Source organism: Triturus cristatus, chromosome 6, assembly GCF_964204655.1.
Source record: "Triturus cristatus chromosome 6, aTriCri1.1, whole genome shotgun sequence".
In the NCBI taxonomy this organism is placed as follows: domain Eukaryota; kingdom Metazoa; phylum Chordata; class Amphibia; order Caudata; family Salamandridae; genus Triturus; species Triturus cristatus.
The window spans coordinates 1,522,061,436-1,522,088,680 of NC_140589.1; the positions used below are offsets into that span (position 1 = coordinate 1,522,061,436).

At 42.5% G+C, this 27,245-nt stretch overlaps 1 protein-coding gene across 2 annotated transcripts in view; it reads right to left on the reverse strand.

Annotated features, from left to right (window-relative positions):
- The window catches only part of PAK5 (p21 (RAC1) activated kinase 5), a 795,393-nt gene that overhangs the window by 124,770 nt on the left and 643,378 nt on the right, over positions 1 to 27,245 (reverse strand). For both annotated transcript variants that reach the window (XM_085612660.1, XM_085612659.1), the window contains exon 4: positions 659 to 1,150. In XM_085612660.1, coding sequence (XP_085468786.1) covers positions 659 to 1,150 — 492 coding nt within the window. The remainder of the gene's footprint in view (positions 1 to 658; positions 1,151 to 27,245) is intronic.

Here is a 27,245-nt window from a genome sequence, read left to right on the forward strand (position 1 = left end):
GCAGGAAGAGGGCATTGGGTAAAGAGTGTTCAAGGTACATGTGCCTGCCACATAGTACATAGTCTCTTCAACTTAGCCAGAGGCCATCTAATTAACAGAGAAACCTTACTATTATGTGGTGCCTGGCCAACAATTTTCCACTTTTTCCATGTGCTACAATCATTTGTACTGTTCCACAATGGTACACTGCACAGACCGCACTCATTTCGATAACTGTGGGCAAAGGGAGTAACTCCAATAACGGTGGGCCAAAAGGATTTGAAATCAGACCTGGCAGCATTTTCTACCACTAAAAATAAGAGGGTTGACATAGACACAAGGCTTCATTTTCATACTCAGGTTGGTGTGCTAGCAGGTGTGGTGTCTGCTCTCTTGAAGTCCTGTAGCTTGTCACACAAGTAAAATAAGGTGAAAAGGGTAAGCCTCTGGGCACTAGGTTAGCTGCAGCATAGCACAGTCCACACCCTTGATATTAAAGAGGCTTTCACCACTTCCACCATAGACACATTGGTAAGACCGCTGACTTCTGCTGGATGTGCGATTCTTCCATGGTACACAGCTGCCTCAAATGGACTGCCACCTTAACATTTCTTGTTGATTTTACCATGCTTCACAAACATTCCACAACAACATTGTCCGAAACAGAAACACAGCTTACCTCATTGAACAGAAGCTCCCGCCTCTGCTGTTTCCTGAGATCCATTTTTTTAACTGCAACTTGCTTCCCTGTATGTTTCTCTGTCGCAATACACACTATTCCTGTGGAACCTTCTCCGATTTTAATGAAGTTATCCAGATACTCTCGTGGGTCCCCAGGGCTGACAACCAGCTGCAGCGCAGCCCTGAACTGTTCATGTGACACTCTTGAAGGCTGCTGGTCAGAAGATGAACCCCAGCTAGGAGGAGGATACGCACTTGAAGTAATACTGGGGGAGCTTGGGTAAGAAGCTGTGGACGTGAAATGAGAACTAGCAGGTGGAGAAGGCTGGCTGTAGTGAGAAGATTTGTGGTACACAGGAGGATACTGGTAACTACTTGCTGAATAACTAGGCTTGCTTTGGCTTTGAGGTAGTTTGGTTGTGCCTCTGGGATAGGTGTCAGATCCAGACAGTGAGGGGCTAGCAGAATTCTGTGCTCGGTCATATTCCCCCTGTAAAACATAAAAAAAGAGGTAAATCTCTATGTGTTGTTGAACAGTGACTGTTTTCAGATGTACAAGGTATCTTACAACAGTATCTTGAATGGTGTATTTCCTTGACTACTTTTGTATTGTAAACTTGTCTTCTCCCCTCACAATTTCATGAGCATCATAAGAATGATATGAAAGTGAATGCTATGAATCATGATACAGAGCAAGATATTCTTAAAACGCACTATTTAGGGGCCGATTCCGATGTCGGGCGGAACTGAATCCGTCCGACATCTGTCAGGAACAGTGACCGAATGACCTACTGTCGTCGGTTATGGCCCTGCAAGTACGATGCGACCGAACCCTGTTCGGTCGCACTCGTATGTTTCACAATAGGAGCATGCATTCTGAGCGGAATGCATGGCCGCATTGTGAAATGGAGGGGTGCAGTTCATCCCTGCACCCTGTGGCCAGCACCCCAAGGTGCCTGCCACCGGGTGCAGGGATCAACAGAGGGGCACCATAGGTGCCCCCAGGCAACCATTTGGCAGCATCGCACCAATGGGGGCCCTACTGGGGGCCCCAAAGACAGTTTCAGACTGCTTTTTCGTGCCAGAAACACCGGCACAAAAAGGCAGTGGAAAACTGCCATCGTACTCTCTCGGTCGTAAAGAGGCGGCCGGGGGAGTAGTGAAGGCTTTCCGGATGGCAGACGGGCTCTCCGAGCCCATCATAAGCCATCCGGAAATCCGAGTCGGATTCCTTTCCGACTGAGCCCATCGGAATGGCTCGGTTGGAAAGGAATCCGACCATCGTTCGGAGCCCTTCTGTTTGAAATCGGAATTGGGCCCTTAGTGTGAAAAATGGAGAGAAAGAAAATGAGAAAGCAACTCTTAAGAGCACATGAAAGACTGCTCAGTAGGTAACAGCGCCAGGAGCACAGATCTTTGTGTGGTCTACATGTCACAGGCATGGATACTGGTGAGTCTCAATCAGGTGTTCATGTTTCTGAGGTCAATACAATGTGTATCACTGAGTTCAGCAACAGCACTCTAGTAGTGGCATTGTTCATCATCCGGTTCACCCCGACTCACCACAAGCAGGGGAGCTGAGCCTAAGATATGTATATAGACGGGGTGGGACCCTTGACGAAAGTTTGACTACAGGGTCACACTCTCATGCCCCGTGGGAACGTTTGTCTCAGTGACCTCTTTACTAACCCATCCTGACAAAAGCCCAGGAGCTCACACATGCCAGTAGAGCAGGGCTGAAACATGTTGGTGATATAGGGTCATAGGACCATCACAACCTTACACCCTCATAATATTTCTTTACCTTCCCTCCCTCGCTACCAATACATTTGAAGTGGGTGAGGAATTTGACTTTATCTTTAAAGTTACACCACCTTAAACCCTATCTTCATAAGTGCTCCCTGAAATATGGTAGAGCCCACCCTGACCTTTAGGAGTCATGGTGAACCCGATGATGAAGCATGCCGCTACTAGAGTGGGTGAGGGTTATATAAAGAAAATAGTAACTTTTCCCTTCCCACCCCTAAAAGTAGGTGTGCTATCCCGCGGCGTACCATTGGTCGTATATAAGCCTTGAAGGAGCTGTTTCGCGCTCCAAAAGGGATACCTGTTTGCTCCGTATTATAACATAGGGAGGCCATATCCCTTCATCCTCCCACTAGAACTACTGGTGGCAGAGAGGAAAGAAAGAGGTCCTTGCAGGGGCCCCTCTTGCCCATGTGCATGGGAGTGCATGCAGTGGGGCACCTATTGAGCCCCCTTGTATTTTTGCACCTCCTGTGCCTGCACAGGAAGGAATGCACAACATAGTGCATTCCTTCCCTATAGGAACGTGCATCTGCAGTCCCGCAGAAGTGCCATTTAAGGCTCACTATGAGCCTTTACCTGCACCACTGCAAGACTATCATGCCGCCCGCCCACCAGATCACAAAAATACTTGTAATCTGGCAGGTGGGGAGCAGTAATTTTTGGCAGTGCTGGAGCGTGGCAGTGGCGTGTCACCCGCTCTCGCACAGCCAAAACTCATAATGAGGCCTTTAGTATCTACTACATAAAATCTATGCCCTTTTAGAACATTTTTCTGCAGAACCAAAAACATGTGTGAAACATGCTAGTCACAAGTCATCAATTGTCATTTGCGTACAGAGTTACTCTTCAATTCAAAGATTTATAATGTGTTCTATACCTCTACACATCTATGATGCATTAGAAGCACATGCGTTTTGTACAAACTTAAAACCAATAGCTTGACACAGGCTTTACAAAATAAGGTAGAAAAGTAATATGGTAATTACCTGCCACTAAGTCAACTATAAAATAAACTGGCACACTCATTGGATGATGTCATCAGTGATGCCATAAATGATGCCATAGAACATGTTATGAATAATGTAATATGTGAGGTCATAAGCAGTGCATGGCAGGGGCACGTTATAGTTAGCTCGGCTGCCTATAACTGGCGTATTTCTGTGGGGTGTTTTTGTTCAAAATGTTAAGGTTGTCACTGACATATTCACCTAACTATAACGTTACTTTAACCTATACGACAAAAATATCCTGACTTCCACCAGAGAGGCCAGACTACCATTCTTCACATGTGATAACATATTGGTCAGGTTCACAAAATAAATGCTGCATGGCATGCTTTATCACCTCCAACGTACCTCTGTACACATGGCATACATACCTGCAGTATATGGTAGTCAAAATCCAATCAGCCCTTTTATTAGGCCCTTAAGAATTTCATCTATTTTTTTTAACACAAGGGAGACCTGACAACCACACATTTTCCAAACAAACATGTATGTTCATCTGTTATTACTTGGACAGGCTGAGTGCTATGGTTTCACACTAGTGGTAGTTGTGTGCTGTTCATATGTTAAACATAACATAACGTGTGACTGCGAAAAAGCCAACACATTATGATTTTTTAGCTGCAGTAACTACCATATAGGATGAGATAGTAAAGTTAGGACTACTAACTTTAGGACTCCTAAATGCCTTCTGTGAATACCGAAAGTCTTAAAGTTAGGATTTTTCTCAGTTTAGGAGTAGTAAAGTTAGGACTCCTAACTTTAGGACTCCTAAATGCCTTCTGTGAATACCGAAAGTCCTAAAGTTAGGATTTTTCTCAGTTTAGGAGTTGTAAAGTTAGGAGTCCTAACTTTACTACTCCTAAACTGAGAAAAATCCTAACTTTAAGACTTTCGGTATTCACAGAAGGCATTTAGGAGTCCAAAAGTTAGGACTCCTAACTGCTGTGAATACCGAAATGATTAAGTGCCTTCTGTGAACACCAAAATGAGTAAGTGCCTTCTGTGAATAACAAAATGGTAGTAAGTTTAGGATTTTGTCTTAAATTAGTTCTGTGAATCGGGCCCGAGGATTCAAGTTAAGAATAAAATCCACTTAAAGCTGAGCAATTTTGTTCCGCTGGCATTTACATATTCGTTCACAAAACTCCCCTTTAGTGCATCTTCCCCCAAACCAAAAGAAAACTTACTTACCTTTGGTAATTTTTCTGGTGGAAACTTTATCTTCTATGCTTTTGAATATCATCAGGTGTGAGATTGGGTCTGAACATTTTGCAGTTGTGCTACTGCACAGGTAGGTGGCATCAGCCCTGTCTCAGCCTCACTTACCCAGATTTGACAACACTGGAGCTGTAAGGTGCCACTCCTGTGCCCAACGTCAGTTCCTCATCCATTTTCTTCCGAGTCTTAGATACCAGGATGTGGACAGCATTGATTCAATAGTGGCTTTTCAGGGCAACGATTTAACTTAGACCCTTACTATCCAGATGAGTACGACCCATTCCTCAGATAAAGGGAGGTGAGCAGCATCAATGAGAAATCTGCAGGTAGATAGGGTTTCAAACACAATCATTGTTACCGTAGGTAAGCTACTTTTCCCGGAAAGACACTTCTGCATGCAGATTCCTCTCCTTTTGAATAGATATCATAGCAAAAGCCATCGCAGGTGGTGGGTCTGAAGTAATGGTCACACCAGAAAGTCTTGGAGCATGGAACGAGCAAAATAGCCATCAATTCTGATTTCTGAGTCCAAGCAATAATGCTTGGCCAGTGTGTGAAGTGAAGCCCATGTCACCATAAGTTTTATTTCTAGAATGGCAACCCCGTTGCTAATTCCACAAAAAAATGTCTTTGCTTTGGTCAAATGAGCTTTGGTTCCTTCTGGGGATTCTTCTTTGGCACAGGCTTAATGCAAAGTACAATCCAATGAGACAGGGTCCTCTTCTGGACTGTTTTACCCTTCTTATTGCTTACATATCTGACTAAACATTGGTTATAGGATTGAAAGTTCTTGTTCCTGACGACATTGTAGCTGACTACACTCTATGGAACCAGCCTAAGTAGCCTCCCCTTCTCTTTGGTGGGATGGGGTGGAGGGAAAAATGTATGAAGCATAATGGACTACCCCATATGGAATGGAGTAACCACCATTGGAAGTAAAGCTGCTTTTGTTCTCATGACCAGCTTGTCTGCGTAGACACAAGTGAAGAGAGACTGGACAAGCAGCACTTGCAATTTACTTACGCACCAAAGCAACATGCTGGCCACCAAAAACTGTCTTGAACATCAACTGGCAGACATACAGGTTCATACAGAGCCAGCATCAAGAATATTAGAACCAGATTAATGACCAACTGAGGCATAAGAAAAGGAGAATGGGGATATAGGAATAACAGCTCCTTCAGAAAACCCATGACTATTGAGGGCTTGAATGCAGAGGGTTGGTCTGGAAAACAGATAAAGGCTGACTGGTCTGCAACATAGCCCTTAATTGTGTTCACTGTGTTTCCTTGCTGGGCCAACAAAAGTACAAAATGCAACACATTGAAGAGATGTGCTTTTAGAAGGTTGAACTTTCCACCGGACACCAAGCATCAAAATGCTTCCACTGTCCCGCATAAACTGACTTTTGTAGAGGGGCGAAGTGGAGAAAGACTAAATTGACCACTTTCGGCAGCAAATTAAACAAACAAAGATGCCCCAACTCAATCTTCAGGCATGAAGGTGGAGACTCTGGATGTTGGGATGGTCAACTTGCCCCTCTGACATCAACGCAAACACAAGGAGATCAATGGCAGAGCGCCGAAACTTTCAGATATTCACCCCCAGTCACAGATCTAGGTTGAATCCATCATCGTTCTTTAGTGTAATTTGCCACTCCTGTTCAGACTCAGCCATATGCAAATCAGTCTTGACCCTGTTCCTTATGGGAACAGTCCAGCCTGAACTGCCAAGCCAGGTCTTCCCTGGACCGGAAACAAGCATCCTGGGACCTGTTTTGGGGTAACACCACACATTAGCCAGGTTAGCTTGAATCCAATGGCAAAATGAGCAAAGGACCCAGGTCCGGGTATACCCTGCCAACTTAGGGCAAACAAAGCAAACACAAGGAGATGATAGACGGAGCCCTGAAACTTTTCAGACACTCACCCCCAGTCACTGATCTTGGTTGAATCAATCATCGTTCTTTAGCTCACTTCGCCACCCCGAGTCAGACACAGCCATATGCAAATCAGTCTTGACCCTATTCCTTAAGGAGACAGTCCAGCCCGAACTGCCAGGCCTGGTCTTCCCTGGACCGGAAACAAGCATCCTGGGACCTGGTTTCGGGGTAACACCCCTCATAAGCCAGGCAACCTTGAATCCAGTGGCAAAGTAAGCAAAGAACCCACATCTGGGCATATCATGCCAACTTGGGGCAAACAAAGCAAGCACAAGGAGATGATGGACGGAGCGGCAAATCTTTTCAGAAACCTCCAGTCACAGATCTGGGTTGAATCCATAATCCTTCTATAGCTCACTTTGCCACCCCAGTTCTGACCCAGCCATTTGCAAATCAGTCTTGACCCTTTTCTTATGGGAACAATCCAGCCCAAACTGCCAAGCCAGGTCTTCCCTGGATCGGAAACAAGCATCCTGGGGTGGCATGGTGAGCAAAATACTGATGAATTTAACCTTGATCTATTGATTTGCTCTGCATTCAGTCCATCATCTGTGTGTCTTTTTCTACCTCTGATTGCGGGAGCGGGAGCTGAAGTGGGGGACACAAGGAGAATCTCAGAAGGCTTGAGTACCACTCTTTTTGAGTCATGGCAATCAAAATTACTTCTACCCAGTCTTGCCACAACTTCCTTAACGCCGAAGTGGTCAAGGATATGGGAGAAAGGCATATGGTAGCGGAATATTCCATGGCAAATGAAATACATAGGCCCAAGTCTCCTCTGTAACAGAAAAAGGAGGGTTTGTAGAGTCCTGCTTTATTTTTACGATTATTGTGCAGTTGACTTATAATTAAATGTTGTGATTTTATCGAGCTGTTAGTACATCTCTGGGTAAGCCAATTAATTTAGTCAGATAGTACATGGGTGTTAAGTGGTCTATTGTATGTCGATAACAAGTTGCATTGTAATTGAAAAATTACATTAATGATTAACTGAAATGAAACTGAAAATGACTCATATATCAAAGGATCAGAATGAGCTAACAGTTATCAGGCCTTTTTTCTTGCCACCAAACTCGTTCGGTATGGGTACAAGGAATAAATGAGCTATGTATGTTGATTGATTATTAACAATTTGCGATGAAATGAATTTCATAACTAGCAAATTGTCTACGATAAGTCAATAAATCATGCTGGTGTCTCTATAGGTTATTTAGACATTAGGGCAAATTGCACACTTATCACTATTAATTAAGATCGGAATATAAGGAATTATTTATTTTTTACAATCGCTGATGTGATATGTTCCAATTAAATTTTATTTTCCAGTTATTGTGAAGCCAGTTGAATTAGTTTGCACAGAAGAGAAAAAGAATCGTTAGTACACTTAGCTTTGGAAGAATGACTTACAATTGCTTTTGTATTTTGATTTTGGCTTATGGACTAATTTATATTCATGTTTCTTCTTTTGGGCTCAATCTATTGGTTAGTATAATTAAATGGTCTTTGTTAGAAATGGAGGTCTCTAGTTGGATGAGGTGGGTACTTTTGTCCGATTAGGGGCCCTTGCTTCTAGTCAGCGTAAGGGGCATACACACTTTAGACCCCTGTACTCAAAACACACAGTAAGACACTGACTTGCAAAATAGCATTTGCGACTCCCGCTATTAGGAAGGGGCGTCTCTTCCTAATAGCGAGTCACCTTGCAATGTACAAGTGTTTTGGGACCGCATTTGGGCCGCAAAACACTCACATTAAACCACCTACTTCAAGTAGGTGGTAAACCACCCGCAAATGGGAAGGGGTCTTCGGGGGACCGCCTTCCCCTTTGTGAGTATGTGAGAAAATATTTTTAAGAGCAAGCAGTGGTCCCAGGGACCCCTGCCTGCCTTTAAAAAAATGAAAAGTTAAATTTTTCTTTTATAAATGCATCCTATTTTCCTTTAAGGAAAACAGGCTGCATTTTATAAAAAAAGACTGCTTTATTTAAAAGCAGTCCCAGTCATGGTGGTCTGCTGACCCCAGCAGGCCACCATCCCAGGAAGTGCTAGCCATTCCTAATGGGGTCGATAATTGTGACAGCCTTATTAATATTCATGAGGCATGAAATTTGCGACCCCATTAGGAATCGCTAACAGTGTCTGAGACACTGTTATACATCCCAATTTGCGAGTCGGAAATTGGTGTGTCGTACATCTGGCCATTGGTCAATAGAAAACTATGGATGTGTGATTTCTCGCAAAGTACCTGTAGATGTGTCAAAAATTAACTAGGCCGCAGAGAGGGGAAGAGACGAGAAACAAAGAGATGCGTCAGTTCCTGAGACCTTGGGGAGACAATGCGACAGCTCCTTTGCACGCAGAAGAAGTGATAGGTCAAATCCGCTCTGTAGGCGGAAGACGGTTCTGGTCCGTGGGTGATGCGTCGGGAAGACTTGCCACACAGATGCGATGCTTGGAAATACGAGATGCGTCGGCGTGGAGTGGTGATGCATTGGTTTTTTCAGCCGCGATCCTTCGATGCATCAATTCTTGCAGCCGCGACAGGCACTGCTTCAGTTCTGCAGCGGCTCGGCGATGCGTGGAGATTCTTCTTACACAGCGGTGCTGCGTCGGAAAAACAGGTGCATGAAGAGGGATGCATCAATTTCTTCAGTTCTTCTTTTCCTTCAGCTTCCAGCAGCAGGGACAACATCCAGAGGCCCACAACTGGCATAGGCACCTCCTGCCAGGTTAGAACTCTCAGCTACAGAGTTCAGGGGACCTGGGGTGAAGTTTTTATGTACCTGAGACTTCAGAACAGGAGGTCAGCACACACAGGCCCTTGGAGATCTTACTCAAGCAGGTTAACAACAAAGTTCCAGTCTTTGTCCTTTCCTTGGCAGAAACAGCAACTGCAGGCCAACCCCACACAGCACACAGCAAAGGGGCAGTACTCCTCCTCACAGCTCTTCAGCTCTTCTCCTTGACAAAGGTTTTTCTTGAGTCTAGAAGTAATCTAAAGTTCTGGGGTTTAAGGTCTACTACTTATACCCCATTTTGTCTTTGTTCGCTTTGTGCAAGGGCCTCAGAGCCCAGTGCAAAGCAGGGGGTACCTCGAGACTACCATAGGGGTGCCTTACCTGTAAGAAAAGGGAGGGTTAGGCCTGGCAAGTGGTTGCGCTTGCCAGGTCGGCATGGCAGTTACAAACTGAGCAAAGGCACTGCAGTGGCAGGTCTGAGATACCTTTTCAGGGCTACTCATGTGGGTGGCACAATCAGTGCTGCAGGCCCATTAGTAGCATTTGATTTACAGGTTCTGTCACAATTAGTGCACTTTTTTAGGGGCTTACCAGTAAATCAAATCTGCCAAACATGGAGAAACCAATCCATAATAACAATTTACACAGGGAGCATATGCACTTTAGCACTGATTAGCAGTAGTAATGTGCCCAGAGCCCTAAAGCCAACAACCACAGGTCAGGAAAAAATAGGAGGAAGAAGCATAAAGTTTAGGGATAACCCTGCAAAAAGGGCCAAGTCCAACAGTCTTGAAGAAGTTGGATTCAATACAAGAAGAATTCCACCAAAACGTGCATCCATGTTTTTAATATATCTACTGTTGTTAGCCTATTAATGAGGAATTATGTTGTTGCTATCTTCTCTGGCAGTAGGACCTGTATTTCCCAACAGGAATTGCTTTTAACTAGACTTCTGTGATGTTTGTCCATAGGCTTCATCTATGGGACTAATTTATATCTACATTATGTTGTTGTAACAAACTAGATATACTGATTATTGAAATTTTGGACTGCCATTTATCAGTTGTTAAATTTGTCTACTAACACAGCATTCAAGTAAATGTACCCTTATAATGCAGAAGAAAGTAAATTTTTATGGCTCTATTTAATGCATTGGCACTCTGTGGGTATAGAAGAGTTTAGCTTGTTTCTGTACTCTGTGGGTATGTTTTACCCTTAATCAACCCACACCCTTTTCTATTTAGATGCAGAAGTGGGCTTGTCCAAGGCCACATAGATGAGCGTCATGAGTGCCTTGTTGAAGGGGAGCACTGGTCTGAGGATACAGTGGCTGGTGTGCAAGATCTCTGTTAAGAGGTTTAACTTAATACCCACCATTTGAAGTGGCAACATCAGTACCTCTGCAGTCTTCTTGATAACAGCAGTGAACCAAGCCATGTTTGTAGCATTGCAGGTGATGGTCCAGAGGGACATTTCTTGTCCATGTCAAGCATCTGCTGGAGGGGAAATTGGAAGCTTCACTGCTGTCCTCTTTGCCCTGTACAGTTATTTGTGGCACCTGAATGTGTTAAGATTTTGACATAATTATGTCATGAAATCATTGCCAATATTCCTCCTTGTGCAAAGACTTTGGCTGAGTGTCATTTCTATTTGGGATTCTTCTATTAACCCTTGCACTTAGTTCCTAGAATGCGTCAGAATGGCTTCAATTTGAGGAATGGGCTTAGAAGGCGGAGCGGGTGCCGAGGTATGCTTTGGTGGAAGGGCTACTGGAGGGGCCCTGGGAACCTGTGCCATTACAGCAGGAACAAAAGAGACATGCCATGAGGTGGACATCTTGAGTCAACTGGCTACTCAGCCAGCAAAGGCTATGGAACAGCCCCATCTTAGTTAATTTGAAGGAAAGGAACTGCTCCGGTTTGGAAGTAGGAAATCCTGATATGCTGGAAGAAAGCCCTGCATCGGGGCAGGAACTGGCACCTGAGCTGGGACTGGACTCAAAGTCAGTGTCAGTTCTCCAGCCAGATCGATGTCCACCAGCTCCTTCTCAGAGGGAGATTTCGCTGGTGGTGGAATGCGTAAAGGTGACATACTTCTGGAGCAAAAACCGCAGAGATAGACATCTGCCCATGATAGAAGTAACAGGGTTGAAATCCTGACTCTTTTGTAGGAGACACGTCCTACCACTGAAAAATATTTGGAAGTTTGTTTGAAGCACCTCTGAAGAAGGGAACTAATCACAGGCACCAGGTAGGGTCATGCGTAGGGTGTGTTCAAAGCTGAGATGGAGCCAAAATCACATAAGGATGCAGGAGAGATATTGTAAAAGTTACAGATCGAGTGCTTGGAGATATTCAGAAGGTGGGAAACGTACAGGTTGAAGTATCCATCAGAAATTCGATGTTGCTCTTACTGATTGCAAATGGAAACAACACTTACAAATTAGTGGGGAACTCCAACATGCTTGTAAGAAGAATAAACCTGTTTTGAGAACTATGTCCCGGGGATTAAAGACAGATTGGATGATGTAGAGAGGCTATAATGTACATGGATAATAAATTCACAAAAAACTGCACAGTGGGGGTGCAATGTTGCATGTTATGTGAAGATTTATTTTCACAGTTGTTCCAAGAATAGTCATAAAAATTATCTTTCTTTTGTATGAAGAATCAGCCGGATTAGTACTATACATTAAGAATTTTGTTGAAAGATGGAAAATCCTGTGTGAATTGGAGCCCTGCACTCATCCAACAGTGAACACATCAATACAATCTGTAAAAGGCAAGCATCAGTGGACCATACAAAACAATGGCCTTCCACTGTCATGTGATGAAGGCACAGGGCCACAGAGAATCTTGGCCATGATTGGATCACTAACACTGTATTTAAAGTAACCTTTGACTCTTAATTACGGATAGTATGGCTGGTATTTTTTCACATTACACGGCAATATTTGAAATGAGACCAGTGGGCTATCGGAACACATAAATATAATGAAGAGGAGGCTGTATGTACACAGAGGTGCAACCTTTCCATCACTGTGTGAAATAAGTGCTGCTTTGCAGTAGAGTTGTTGTATGCTTATCAGTTGTACAAGTATAGTCATATCTAATGCAGGTCTGGCACTTACTGCCATCCTCAAATACGCGAAAGGTGACAGGCGGAATGCTCGAATAAGATTAACCACTGGCAATTGCTAGGGGCAGCTTTCCACCTCATGCCTCTTTAGCCCCCCACTAGACACAGCCATATGCAAATCAGTCCTCCAATAGAAACAGTCCTGCCTGAACTGCTGAGCCAGGTCCTCTCTGAACTGGATCAACTGCAACCCAAGATTGGGTTTGGCCTGACTGGTCCTCTGTAGTCAGATGTAGCTTGATTCCAGTGGCAAAGTGAGCAAGGGACCCACGTTTGGGCATACTCTTGGCTATTTAGAGCATTACATCAAACACACAAAAGGTGACAGGAGGAATGTTTGCAATAAGTCTAATCTTCGGCAATCACTTAGAATAGCATTTCAACCCTGCATGTTTGTAAGCATGTCACCTCAGATTAGACCCAGCCATATGCAAATGAGATTTGGTCCTATTCTAATAAGGACAGTCCAGCCCAAACTTTCAAGCCAGGTTCCCTCTGAACTGGAGCACCAGCCAGCCAAGCCTGGTTTCAGCCTAATTGGGTGTCTTCAGTTGGGTGCAGCGGTGTTTCGGTGGTACAGATAGCACAGGACCCACGTTTGGGCATACTCTTGGCCACTTAGGGCATTACATCAAACACCCAAAAGGTGAAAGGAGGAATGTTTGCAAATAGTCTAAGCACTGGCAACCATTTGGGCTAGCACTCCAACCCATCGTTGTTTTGCCCGCAATGCCTCCTCAGATTACACCCAGCTATATGAGAATAAGCCTTGGTTAGTTCAATCGGGGCAGTCCGGCCCTAATTTCCCAGCGGAAGACAAAAAACACAAGACCAGTTTTGGCCTAACTGGTGCTTTTTAGTTGGGAGCAGCTTAGTACAAGTGGCACATTGAGCCTGAGCCCTGAGTAATTACGAGTTGTCGGGACAAATCCAAGTATTCCACCCATCTCCTTATTTCACGTTTCCGTTTACTTCAGTGTGACACTTTAAGTAAAATAGAGATGCTAGACCTAAGTCCCTTGCTCACTGTGCCACTGAAACCAAGCTGCACCCAACTGAAGAGATCCAATAGGGTCACAAATGTTCTTGGCATGGCTGTGCTCACTTCAGAAAGAATGGAGCACTAGTTATTTTTTGCTATTGTGATAAGTCTTGTATTCCCAATCACACCATTCCATGCATTCACTCTAGTTTCTTTATGGTGGATTAATCTAATAGGTTTTAGCTGTAACTATTATTTTGGGGGATATGTGAGCTCATACACATGGTTAGTGGGATTAATAAATGAGCAAGAGGAGATTAGGTTTTTGTAGGTTACAGGTGTAATGTATAGAAATAACATAATGTAGATTAAGGCAAACATGTATGTGCAGAGTAGGTTGTGCTCAGAGATAGGAGGCATGCAGAGGATGGAAAGGAAACAGAGGGCCATTTGAAAGAACAAAGAGGCGACAATCAGATGTTTTTATTAAAGGCCAGTTTTTCCAGTCATATTTTAGGGATGCAGAGGATATTTTTGAGATAGCATGCAATTTGAGGATGCAAGACTATAAAAAGAAATACCATTATTTGCAAGTGAAGACTGTGCTATATTAGATATTGTTGACAAACACTAGAATCAAGAAATCTGGCTGTCCACTGCTAGGCTACTGTTGGCCCATCGTTTCAATTAGGTCAGTGGACCAGATCAAGGGCTGGAAATGCAAATTAATGGCTGGACGCATATGTCGAGAAATATCAAGAATTTTAGGCTGCACTCAAAGGAAGCAGTAATCTCACTGTGGTGTCCCACATGGAGAAAATAAGCAGGCACATGGATTATATATTGTGGACATCAGCTACCTTTAACAAGTGTCTCTTCAAAGGCATGCACAGTTTTAATATGCAAGTGATGGGACGGGAGAAAAAAGAAAGAAAAAAGAAAGAAAGAAGAAATAAACAAACGAAGCAACAACGAAATATAGGGAGGTAGAAGGGCAGAGAGAAAAAGCAAGAGAGTGTAAAAAGGTAAATGAAAGCTTCATCACCTTGGCCACACACAAGTAGCCGATGTGGCTGACAAAGAGTTTGTTGGAGCCGCAGACCAGAAAAGTGAGCAGGGTGTACAAACACCACAGCTCACAGAACATGCTAAGCACCTCTTCGAAGTTGGGCAGCCCTTTAGGTGAGCACAGCCACAGAATAGACCCCGGTGCTGCCCAGCAAGATGGTAGCACGTGTCTGGTGGTTCTTCTCAGTGTCAGAGTGGATTCTGGTCAGCGTTGTAGTTGTGGAGGGATCATATTTCCTACCTCTTCACACTATATAGGACCTGGTTTGGTTTTTCTGCACCCTGAATGTGACATCGATTGCCACATCTCCTCCAAATCTTCTGGCCATTACATCTTAAGTATCTTATTCTCGTACTCAGCTTCTCTAATTGCATCCCTCTTTTTAAGACCAATGGATGGCTTCATTGGCCCCACCCTGGATTCACTCGGCACATTGTTCCATTTACTTCCCCCCGCAATTGCAGACCAAGTATGTAATCTCAATTCATTTAAAGGGTATGTCGACTTTTCCTGCATCGTCTTCCAACTTAAATGCCCTCCAATTGATGCCTGAATCTATAAGAAAAAACATGTGCCTAAAATCTAGGGTCTAATTCCCAAAAATAAGCTTGATGTTATTTTATCCCACAGACGTACAATCATGATGCTTCTGCACCAAATTTCAAACTAGCCAGTCCCTCAAACTTCAACTCACTTCTCCTCCCCTGTTCAGAAAGAAAAGGTAGATGATCCTCCACTATCTATTAAAATTTCTTAGCTCGGTCTCAAGTTAACCGAGCCCATATTTGCATTACAAGCTTCTTAGACATACGTTTAACATTTCTCCCTCCTGCATACTCTTTAGTCTTCAGGTCTACTGCCACCCTGGTCCAGTGTCCTGTTTTGTTTCTACTTTTTTAAATACTTAATGAGTCTCCTCTTAGGGTACTTACCTTGTAATATTACTGGGGACTTTAACATCCATACAGCTCCATATACATCCAACCTTTGAATCATGTACAGCTCTGGGCTTCCCCAAGTTCTAAACAGATCCAGTTAATGAACAGAGCATACTCTCTGTAAGAAAGTGGGTTATTAGTTGGGAAGGATGTGGTCCCTTCTCAAATAATATGCAACCTTCTTGTCTCCAAGGAGTCAAGTATCCCGCTGTATTGCCCGCCCCTTCTTCCCCCCCCCCCAAGGATATGCTCTGAGTCCCCCCCAGAATAAGATTGTTTTCTTCGTGGCATAGTTGGGTAAGGAGGGTGGGTTCCGGGTGGGATGTGGGATGGGGGTCAGTTGAGCGGACACTGCTCCCTTTGGGCACGATAGGTTGGAGGCTAGGAATGTACTGCATAACACTGTGTTGAACTGATGACCTCCTTATTTGTATTGTGATATTCTGGATAGGCTTCGATGACAACACCACATGGGGCACAGCGGTAGTATAATGCCTGCATTGTATCCTGAGCTCTCTGTATAACTAAAATGCTCAATGTAATGTGTACTACGATGTACCCCCACTTGAAAATCCCAATAAAGTTGTTTAAAAAAAAAAAAAAAGTATCCCGCTGTATTTTACTCTCTCAGGTTAGTGAGGCAGAGCAGTTCAAGGCTTACTCAGTGGAGGTGGTGTAGGCTGGTGTCACAGTCCGCGGCCATGCATCAATTTACAACCAATAGATTACAGTCCAGTCAGTGCTTTCGCTTGTCAAAGGAAAATGACTTTATGACACACACTACTCAATACTATGCATTCATTTGCAGATATATTTAATGGCAGATAAAAGTATCTATGGTAACACCCTCCTAACATGTCACTAGCAAGCCTTGAACCATATAACCACAATGCCTCTGCATATGCTACACTCAATACAGTGGGGGAGGAGTTATCAAAAGGAAGGCCTACTGGCTTTGTCAGGGTTTTACCACATTACTAAAAGCAGAAATATGTCATAATAAACCGATGCAGTACTATTAAAATCACTAAGGATGGTACCATCTAATATGACATTCATTAGGGCAATTATTGATTAACAGTTAACTTAGTGAGATTGTCAAAGCATTTTCATGACTCCAGGTAAGACATGTAATGATTCACTTTTAACTTTGTCATGGTCAATAAAGCATTTCAATTTTCAATAATGTGGGTGCATGAGTCTTTCTTCCAGTGTTATACATGCTGCAACACAGCCTTGGGACCCAACAACATGGTCTATGTACTCCAAATCTTTTGGGCTAAAAGCCCCCCCCCAGCACCACAAAGGATTAGAACTAGACAAAACAGCTCTGAGGGCCATTAATGGAAATCCTTGAGAGACATAGGAGAAGACCTTTTGGGAAATACTTCTGAGAGCTTCTGGTAGCCCCCAAAACACTTGGTGGAACATTTGTTGTTCCCATATCCTCACTGGAGCATCACAGAAAATGAAAATGCTAATTTCATGGCTTACGTGCCCTAGGAAGCCCATCACTTGGTGCACCTTGTATATTTCTTTTCTTTTCTATTGGACTTGAGACTGTGAACAGCCTAAGCACAGAAAGACATTTGAAAGGTAACACTCAGGGTGCAGTGTGGGTGTACACTGTGATATCCATATCTCTGGATACATTGGAATCCCCTGATTAAAGAAACTGAACATGTTTGGACCAGTGCATGCAAGCATCTAGAAATGAATAGCTCCTTACAGAGACAACAACCAGTTTGGAACAAAGTTGTTTTCTCATTAAAGTCAAACACTATTCTAGAAAGGGTGGTCTGACAAAGGAATAAATCAACTTGACCAACTAATAGACTGTGACAACATTAAATCTTTTGAAACACTACAAACATAATATCATACTAGAGCAACACACATATGGAAATGTATGCAATTGAAGCACAATCTTCTTTTGAAACTTAATTCAACTTAAATATCTGATTCTCCTATACATCTATATTTGAAATGTTGGAGCACTTTTAAAGGAGTTAACTCTGGATTGTATGTCAAGTTGCTAGAGGAAATTCACTACAAAACCTTATGATGTATTTGAAAGACAGATGGCAGAACGCCATGGCCATTAAATACTCCAATGAAGACTAGTCCTTTCTTCTAGTCGCTAATGACCATTGACCGCAAGAAGCTACACTAACATTTAGTTTTTTCCAAATCTTGCATGGTTGGAACTGGTCGCCTCAAAAGTTTCAGCTAGCTAACATGACTAATTCATTACATTGTTGTTGCTGTGGGTAACCAGACTGAGATATGCCAAATTTGGTATGTTCCTGTTAAACCCTGAGAGCCTTCTGGCAGAAGAATACAAGCACAATATCTGTCAGCTGAATGGAACCTTTAGACTTTCTCTGAATCATATTCTGCTCCATGATACATATGAGATATTGGTTTAAATCAACACCTAAAGAGATGGATAGAGGTGGCTATTGTTTTAGCTGAATTGTGCACCCTATTAAATTGGAGGCAAACCTCTCCCCTAACTTATGAGAACTAGGTACAAGATATTAATAACAGCAATACACAAATGACTAGACCTTCAGTTGCTAGACAAACAACACATTTTTGATTCAGGAAGGAACTCATTCCTTTCTGACCCGAATTGTACAAATTCGTACTTTTTGTATCTGAGAGAAGTTTGCATTTTTAAACATGCATTGACTACTCAATGATATTGTTTATTTGCAACCATTGGTGGACCACTATATGTATGCTGATTGTTCTGGTGGGAATATGTCAAGATTGCTCATTAAAATAATGGGTGAGCTTGGCATATTCCCACCAGAACACATAGTGGTCAACCAGCCTAATTCTTCTAAATGTTTCAATCCTCAGTCCTTTGTTGGTCAGCATATTATACTGTGACTTTGATAGTTGGCATTGTATTAGACCATTTTATTGCACTCTTTTACATACTGTGACACTGCATAGCATCAAGCACAACATTTTATATCCTAAACACTTCATAAATTATTGTTATACGTAAAGACAGTGAAACTGTTTCTTTCATTATGCGATTTCGGAAACTTGAACTCTTGCATCTGGTTTAGGGCAATGGCTGGCTCCATGAGCCATCCTACACACCACAGCACATCTCATGCAGAGCCTGAAGAAATATGGTCACATCATCCCCATCCAGATGGAATTCCTTTGGCCCCCTTTGTCAGCCAGCACTAACTTCAACTACAGCTGCATTGTTTACAAAGACATTATGACAAGCAAGACTGCTTATCTTGCCCACAAGGTCATCTTCCAAGAATGCATATAAAACATATAAAAAAGAAAAAGCAAGTCAGCAAGCCCTTTCTATCTATGCACACAGGATCAGGAACAACATCACTATCAATCAGCACAAATCACAGACCTACTTAAAGAACACTGTACCACAACTAATTAACAGTCCGCAAACCAGCTACCTTTTCTCTCATTTTCTGACTTTATACTTGTCTTTGACCCAGTATAGATATCCACTGCCTTTTGATTAGTTTTGCACTATAGAAATATGACATACATAAACACCGAAAGATAAACTACTCTCATAAGATGCTGATTTATAAATTGTCGATAGGAGGTAAGCCCATCAGAGTGATGGAGTCCCTGCCCGCCAAATTTAGAAATGACTACCAAGCTGATGGTCATTTCAGAAACATTGGCAGGAACCATTGTCAGGGTGGTTCCTATCAATGCTTTTTTTATGTTTGACGCATAATGTCCATCAAACATTTTTCTTTTTTAAAATTAAAAACAATTCTCCCCTCGCCATGGTAGTTATCTCCCATGGTGAAGACTCCATTAGACAGTTTTTACTGCCCCATACCACCAGGGTCGGTGTCAGAAGGTGAAAACTGACCTGTATGTCTGCCCATCTAAATCAGGTGGGTGGACGTAGAGATCAAGGTCCATTGGACATCACTCCATTGGGTGTTTTCATGGCAAAGATGGAGTAATCTCTGCCATGTTTGCACCAAAGATCCGCTCGCATATAAATCAGGCAAGTGGAAGATTATGTAGGCGATAAGGATACTGGTCGGGGCATCCTTACCACCAACATATAAATCACCCCCTAAATCTGAAAGATGATTAATAAGTACACATAACCAATGTAAAACATGACTTGAATGCAGGAAACAAATGAGTCAAGCAAATACAATTGCAAAGACAAGAATAAAAAGTAGCATGAACACCAACATTGATCAAAATATTGATATTACATATGAGCATCAAAATGACAAATAAAATAGGCAGAAATACAGTTAGAAAAACAAGTGCATAACTAGTAAAGACAACCAAATTCATTAACATAATAAACACCAATGTAAAATACACTACAATTATTTTTTTTAAGTATTTGTAACAGCTATGGCTATGATCCCATCAAAAGCATGAGGCAATCAGCATAGGTTCAATCAAAAAAGCTTCTTCCAGACAAAACAGGATTAAATAAATCAAGACCGAAAAAAGAGTAAGTAGTGTATTTGTTCACAGACACAATGGAAGTAAACAAAGTTACCCACTACCTGCTTGTCATAATAGCCAGGAATACCTTCTATACAAGGAAAACTATAAGTGGAATATGATGTTTAGGCCACAAAGAGAATGTAAATAGTAACACATAGATCAATCAGAAAATACCCCGCAGGTCAGACCTCAAAAGATGTGATGTCACAAGATCAGTATGTATTGCTGCAATATTGCTAAATTCCTCTCTCTCTCTCTCTCTCTCTCTCTCTCTCTCTCTCTCTCTCTCTCTCTCTGTCTCTCTGTCTCTCTGTCTCTCTCTCTATATATATACATATATATATATATATATATATATATATATATACATACATATATATATATAAAATATATTACCTACTGGCGGTCGCCAGTAGGTAGTTATAGTTAGGACCCTGTTTCCATAGGAAATCCGCAACATTCTATTTTGAATAACTTTGGCGCCGGTCGACGAATCCTCGCGAATTTCTCAAAATAGGTGGGGCGCTACGCTCCGCTCCTACCCTGAAAGTCTCGGGGGGATTCGTCAAGCGGGGGCTGAGATAAAAGGGGGGTCCCAAAACGCGTTTTTCCCATGCATTTTTCCATAGGACCTTTAGACAGGGCTACAGCCCGAACGGCTGAACAGAATTACTAGAAATTTGGCAGAGAGGTAGTCCTCAGGTCAAGGAAGTGCCTTTTGTAGGTTTGGTGTAAATCTGTTCAGTAGATTTTGAGAAAATAGCCTTTAAATCAATATATATATCTGAGCCAGCTTACGGTACGCTTACCGTAAGCTTACCGTACGCGTACGGTGGCGTGCGCAAGCGCGATTCTGATTGGCTGTTACATCTAAGTAAACATTCGAATCGGTCGAAACCAGGAAGCGGCGGCCGCCATTTTCTCTCTCGCACTCTGAGGGGGGGGCTGTAAACAAAGGCAAAAAACATATAAAGGGGCTGTTTAGACAGCGCCCATGCACATAGCCATGTTAGTTGAGTCCTCAAAGATCCCCCAAGGCCAAAAACGGTAAATTTTTATTTTTTGAAAATTTCGCCGATTACGCTTACCGTACGCGTACGGTGCGCTTACGCTAAAAATTTTAATAAAAAAAAAAAAACACTCTCTGTGCATGGCATATTATTGTCATCACTTACAAATTAAATTTAACAGATTACCTATCACAAGGAAGCGCATAATATGTCCTCCATGTGCGCACGGTGCGTAACGTGGGCACGCGGTGCGCGTAGCGCACTGCGTGCCCACCTTGCGTGTACGGCACTAACTGCGTAAAGTGGGCGCGCGGTGCGCGAAGCGCACCGTGCGCGCACGGAACGAACTGCGTTAAGTGGGCGTGCACGCCACGAATGGCGTAAAGTAACTTAGCATTTAAAAAAACGTACAAATTCACTGAAAAAACCATAGGTTTCACACACGTTATAGTTAGGAATTAGCATTTAAAAAACCTTGCAAATTCACTGAAAAAACCATAGGTTTCAGACATGTTATAGTTAGCGGAAATTTTACTGATAAAAAACCAATGAAATTCCCCCGTTATAGTTAGTGCAGGCAACTATAACTCACGCGACCGCAATCTTCTGCTGATGACATATGTGTCTTTATGAAAAAAAAATATTTGTAATATATGTATAGCTAAAAATTTATGGAAGAAGACATGGGCAAATAAGTGTCTAAATACAGTATTAGCATCAGCAGAGGATTGCGGTCGCGTGAGTTATAGTTGCCTGCACTAACTATAACGGGGGAATTTCATTGGTTTTTTATCAGTAAAATTTCCGCTAACTATAACATGTCTGAAACCTATGGTTTTTTCAGTGAATATATATATACATACATATATATATATATTACCTACTGGCGGTCGCCAGTAGGTAGTTATAGTTAGGACCACGTTTCCATAGGAAAACCTCAACATTCTATTTTGAATAACTTTGGCGCCGGTCGACGAATCCTCGCGAATTTCTCAAAATAGGTGGGGCGCTACGCTCCGCTCCTACCCTGAAAGTCTCGGGGGGATTCGTCAAGCGGGGGCTGAGATAAAAGGGGGGTCCCAAAACGCGTTTTTCCCATGCATTTTTCCATAGGACCTTTAGAACGAGCTACAGCCCGAACGGCTGAACAGAATTACTAGAAATTTGGCAGAGAGGTAGTCCCTAGGTCAAGGAAGTGCCTTTTGTAGGTTTGGTGTAAATCTGTTCAGTAGATTCTGAGAAAATAGCCTTTAAATCAATATATATATCTGAGCCCGCTTACGGTACGCTTACCGTACGCTTACCGTACGCTTACCGTAAGCTTACGGTGGCGTGCGCGAGCGCGATTCTGATTGGCTCTTAGATCTTAGTAAACATTCGAATCGGCCGAAACCAGGAAGCGGCGTCCGCCATTTTGTCTCTCGCACTGAGTGTTGTTTATCAAACATGATGGCCAAAAACATGTTACGGGGCTGTTTTGACAACTCCCTCCCACATAGTCATGTTGAGGGAGTCCCCAAACATCCCCCAAGAGCAAAAACGGTTTTATTTTTTTTTCGGCAATTTCGCGGGGTACGCTTACCGTACGCTTACCGTACGCTTACCGTAAGCTTACCGTACGCTTACGGTAAAAAAGTAAAAATAAAAAAAACACTATCCACACTTACCCCACCCCCTGTGCTTTTGGTGGCCGCAGGCCACCAAATGTGCAGGGCTTATTAATAGAGAAAAAAAACGTAATTTTGGCAACATGAAATTATAAAATCGAAATAAAAAAAACACTATCCACATTGACCTCACCCCCTGTGCTTTTGGTGGCCGAAGGCCACCAAATGTACAGGGCTTATTAAAGTTGATAAAAACCGTGCACGGAACGAACTGCGTTAAGTGGGCGCGCACGCCACAAATGGCGTAAAGTAACTTAGCATTTAAAAAACCGTACAAATTCACTGAAAAAACCATAGGTTTCACACACGTTATAGTTAGGAAATAGCATTTAAAAAACCTTGCTAATTCACTGAAAAAACCATAGGTTTCACACATGTTATAGTTAGCTGGACATTTTACTGATAAAAAACCAATGAAATTCCCCCGTTATAGTTACTGTAGGCAACTATAACTCACGCGACCGTAATCCTCTGCTGATGACATATGTGTCTTTATGAAAAAAAAATATTTGTAATATATGTATAGCTAAAATTTAATGGAAGAAGATATGGGCAAATAAGTGTCTAAATACAGTATTAGCATCAGCAGAGGATTGCGGTCGCGTGAGTTATAGTTGCCTACAGTAACTATAACGGGGGAATTTCATTGGTTTTTTATCAGTAAAATGTCCAGCTAACTATAACATGTGTGAAACCTATGGTTTTTTCAGTGAATCTATATATACTTATATACATATAGGTGTGTGTGTGTGTGTGTGTGTGTGTGTGTGTATATATATATCCAAACACATTTCTTTACCAGAACACGACGACTGTGCAAAAGAAACCTCGAGGAGTTTATTTCAAACATTGGAGACAGGCAGGCACTTCACTATTAATCACATGCCATAAGTCGTTACGCAATTCGGCTTTCCCCCAAGCCTTGATCACTGGTAGGCATTCATCAAACTGATAAAAGGGTCACATGCTTATTGAGCATAGGTCAGACTACCGGATTGGTTGTAGTTCACCAATTACTGTATCCGTGTTTGATGAGCAAATTTTCAAACTTTTTGAAAATATTTTATTAAACTACATTCTTGTTAAATCACTTTAGCTGTTTTAAAACTGCAGTTCATAATGCCATTAATCATGTAAGAAAAATGTGCAAATAAATCAGTGAGCTAAACTTGCCTCGTGTAATTTCAATCTCCAAGTGCGTGCTTGAATCTTTTAAACACAAGCAAGCACAATGAAATATTCTGCTGGCATCCCTTGGCCATATCCTCTTCCAATTTCTCCTGGGCACAATCCTGTTTTATTTGTAGAATGGGGCAGACGGGTCAGGCTCCTCTCCATAAATCAACACAATGCTTCCTCGTTTAAGAGCCCTAGACCCAAGCAGGGTGGCTTCGTCAAGTAGGAACTGAAGAATCCTACTATTTATCCAAACACATTTCTTTACCAGAAACTCTACGACTCCAGTGCAAAAAAAACTCCAAGCACTTTATTTCTATTCGGTTGCAAGTAGGTAGTTATAGTTAGGACCTAGTTTCCATACAAAATGCATTTTTTGTTTTGCCAATAACTTTGGCTGCCACTTGACGAATATTTACGCAATTTTCAAACCTTTTCCTTTTTTGGTTCAGCTGTTGTGTTGAAAGTTTAGGGGTGATTCATAAAGTGAGAGCTGAGAAAAATGGGCGTTACTAAAGAGCGTTTTCCCAATGTATTTTCCCATATGGATTTTGAACACAACTACAGCCCAAACCGCTGAACGGAATTACACCAAATTTGGCAAAAAGCTAGATTTCGGTCCAAAAAATGTGGTGTTTGTGATTTGGTGAAAATCCGTTCAATAGTTTTAGAGATATTCAAGGTTAAAAATATAGATATCTGGGGTTAGGATCCCTTCAGTGGACTCGCGGGTCCACACTCCCTTTGCTGAAATCTGATTGGGGGCTTACACTTCAACCAGGAAGTGTTGGCCACCATCTTGGGACTCGGCTTGAAGCCACACAAAAAATGTAAAACATAAAGAAATGGGGACAGGGTAGGAATACCCTGACCCCTCAGATATGGTGGGGGAGTCCCACAGGGCCTCTGCTTCAGGGTTTAAAGCATTTCTTTAAATTAAATTTTTCTGCAATTTCGTGGGAGGACCTGCTGCAAAATTGGAAACCAAAAAAGACGAGAGGTCACCAGCGCATCTTCTATAGGAAGTCCCCAGGTGGGCCAAATCCCTAGGGCAGTGTTTTATAATTATGCAGATGGTGCCCATGCAGCACCCTCATGCTCCGGGGTCAGCCACCTCCCCAGGGCAAACAATAATAAACTCATACTGAGAGATCAGCACAGCCCTCCCAGCAACCTATTTCTTAAATTAGTGTGGGGAGGCCCATGTGGCCTCCCCTGCAGCCCTGGGGACTGCCACCTCTTCATATTTGACATGTGGGGGAGCCTCATGCACCCCCCTCCCCGGGACCACAACCTCTTTTTTTAGAATTGGGAGAGGCCCCCCTACCAGGCTGTTCTTTATCCCTTGGTTGCAGAGGGCCCTTGTGGGTCTAACAAGCCCTCCTGTTACTCCAAAGCAGTGTGACTGTCGAGAGGACTTCAGAGGCCACATTCTCTTTTTCTACCGCTCTTCAAATGCACCTCCTGGTGCACTGCTGGTTGTAGGAGTAATTCCCCTTGGATGCTGAGGGTCCTTGCCGACCAACAAGGCCTTGTGTTGCCTCCAGTAAGTCCCACCAAACACGACTGCTGAGAGGTCTTCGAAGGCCACGCCCCCTTTCTCCACCTTTCTGCAAAAGCTCCTCCTGATACACAACTGGGGGTTGAAGTCCTCTTGGATGCTGGAGATTCTTGGGGGCCCAGAAGCCCACCTGCTACCTCCAGTAAGTCTGACACAGCAGGATTCCTGAGAGCTGGTCGGAGGACAAGCCCCTTTTCTCCACCACTCTGCAAACATGACTACAGGTTAAAAAAATTAAATTCACTTAAAAAAACCAAAGGTTATAGGGATGTTATAGTTAGGAAATTCACTTAAAAAACATGGTCTTTATAGTTAGGCTCAGATTTCACTCGTAAAAAAACAGTGAAATTCAGCAGTTATAGTTACCTGAGCTAACTATGACTTACGTCCCCGCAATGCACTGCTTATGACCTCACATATTACACCCCTCATTACATGGTCAGTGACATCACTGATGACATCTCAAGTGACATTACTGATGACATCATCAAGTGAGTGTCTGTGTTTTTAGGCGTTTATGGGTGTTAAACATATATACTAACGTCCTAACTTAAGGGGACAGGTCAAGCTTTGTGTGTAACAGGAAAATGTCAGGAAATCTTTTAACAATATCTTCAGTGGAATTAAAATCATCAATAGTGAGTAAAGATACATTTACAACCCTGACAGGTGGATCAGCATAAGACCACGTTTTGCAAGTTCCTGCCAGCCATAGATATTTCTACCTTGGCCTGCAACGTAGATTTTTTTAGTTAACATTGACCTGCCAAGACAAGACACAGTGTCTATGAAGAACGCAACCATAGCGATATCCTGAGCATTATAAGCTTTAGGATATATGTCCGGTGTGCTCAAGATAACATTAGACCCCCACTGTGGGTAAAATAAAGTGTCAAATGTAGTAGTAATAGGTACACCTGGGTTACACATCATGTTAAGGGCTATTTTGGGAACCTAAAGTTACCTGATATAATGGTTCCTCAATTTTGTTAATAGACAAGGAGTCAATCTCCAGATTCAGGACCATATTTTATATATCCACACGACAGTCCCCTTATTTTAAGTCAACACTGTGTACTTTAAGTTGGTGTTTACAGGATCTGCAAACACTGTGAAAGTGACCTTAGTTCTTGCACTAATTGCATTGTTTACCTACTGCTGGACATTGCATACAATTGCTCAAATGGAATTTAGATCTGCACCTGAAACAAACATTATTATTATGTTGAACATTCATAAAGACTTTGCCCTTGATTTGTGTAGCATCAACATATTTAGAATAGCCCACAGAATTAACAGTTGGGGAAGATGTCTGACTGGATTCCTGAGCCATCATGCGACTGGAGATTATTGAATGTTCAATGTTTTTGGCCAGATCATCAATCTCAGACAATGGAGGGTCTCTGTAACTTGGTAGCCTTTCTTGTATCTTTTTTACCAAGCAGCTATACACAAACTGGTCTTCAATGTTCAATGGATGCTCCAAAATTGAATGTAGCTGCTAATACCCTAAATGGTGATATGAATTCTTCAACAGTTTCATCAGATGTTTGTTCCGTCTTGAAAAATTAAGATCCCTCCAATAGTACGCTAGGTTGTTCTGAAAATCTGAATCTAAGTCTTGTAAATGCTTCTGAATACTCATTAGAACCTCTAGCCCATATGTGCTGGTCGCAAATTATCAAAAACGTGCTGCCCTTTACTTCCCAAGTGACTAAACAAAATAGCAGCCTTTATTTTAGGTTCAAAACCATCTACTCCAACTGAGTTTAAATAGTTCTCAAAAGATCTTAACTAAACATTCCACTTAATCAAAGTCTTGCCAGGAAGTTGTGAAATT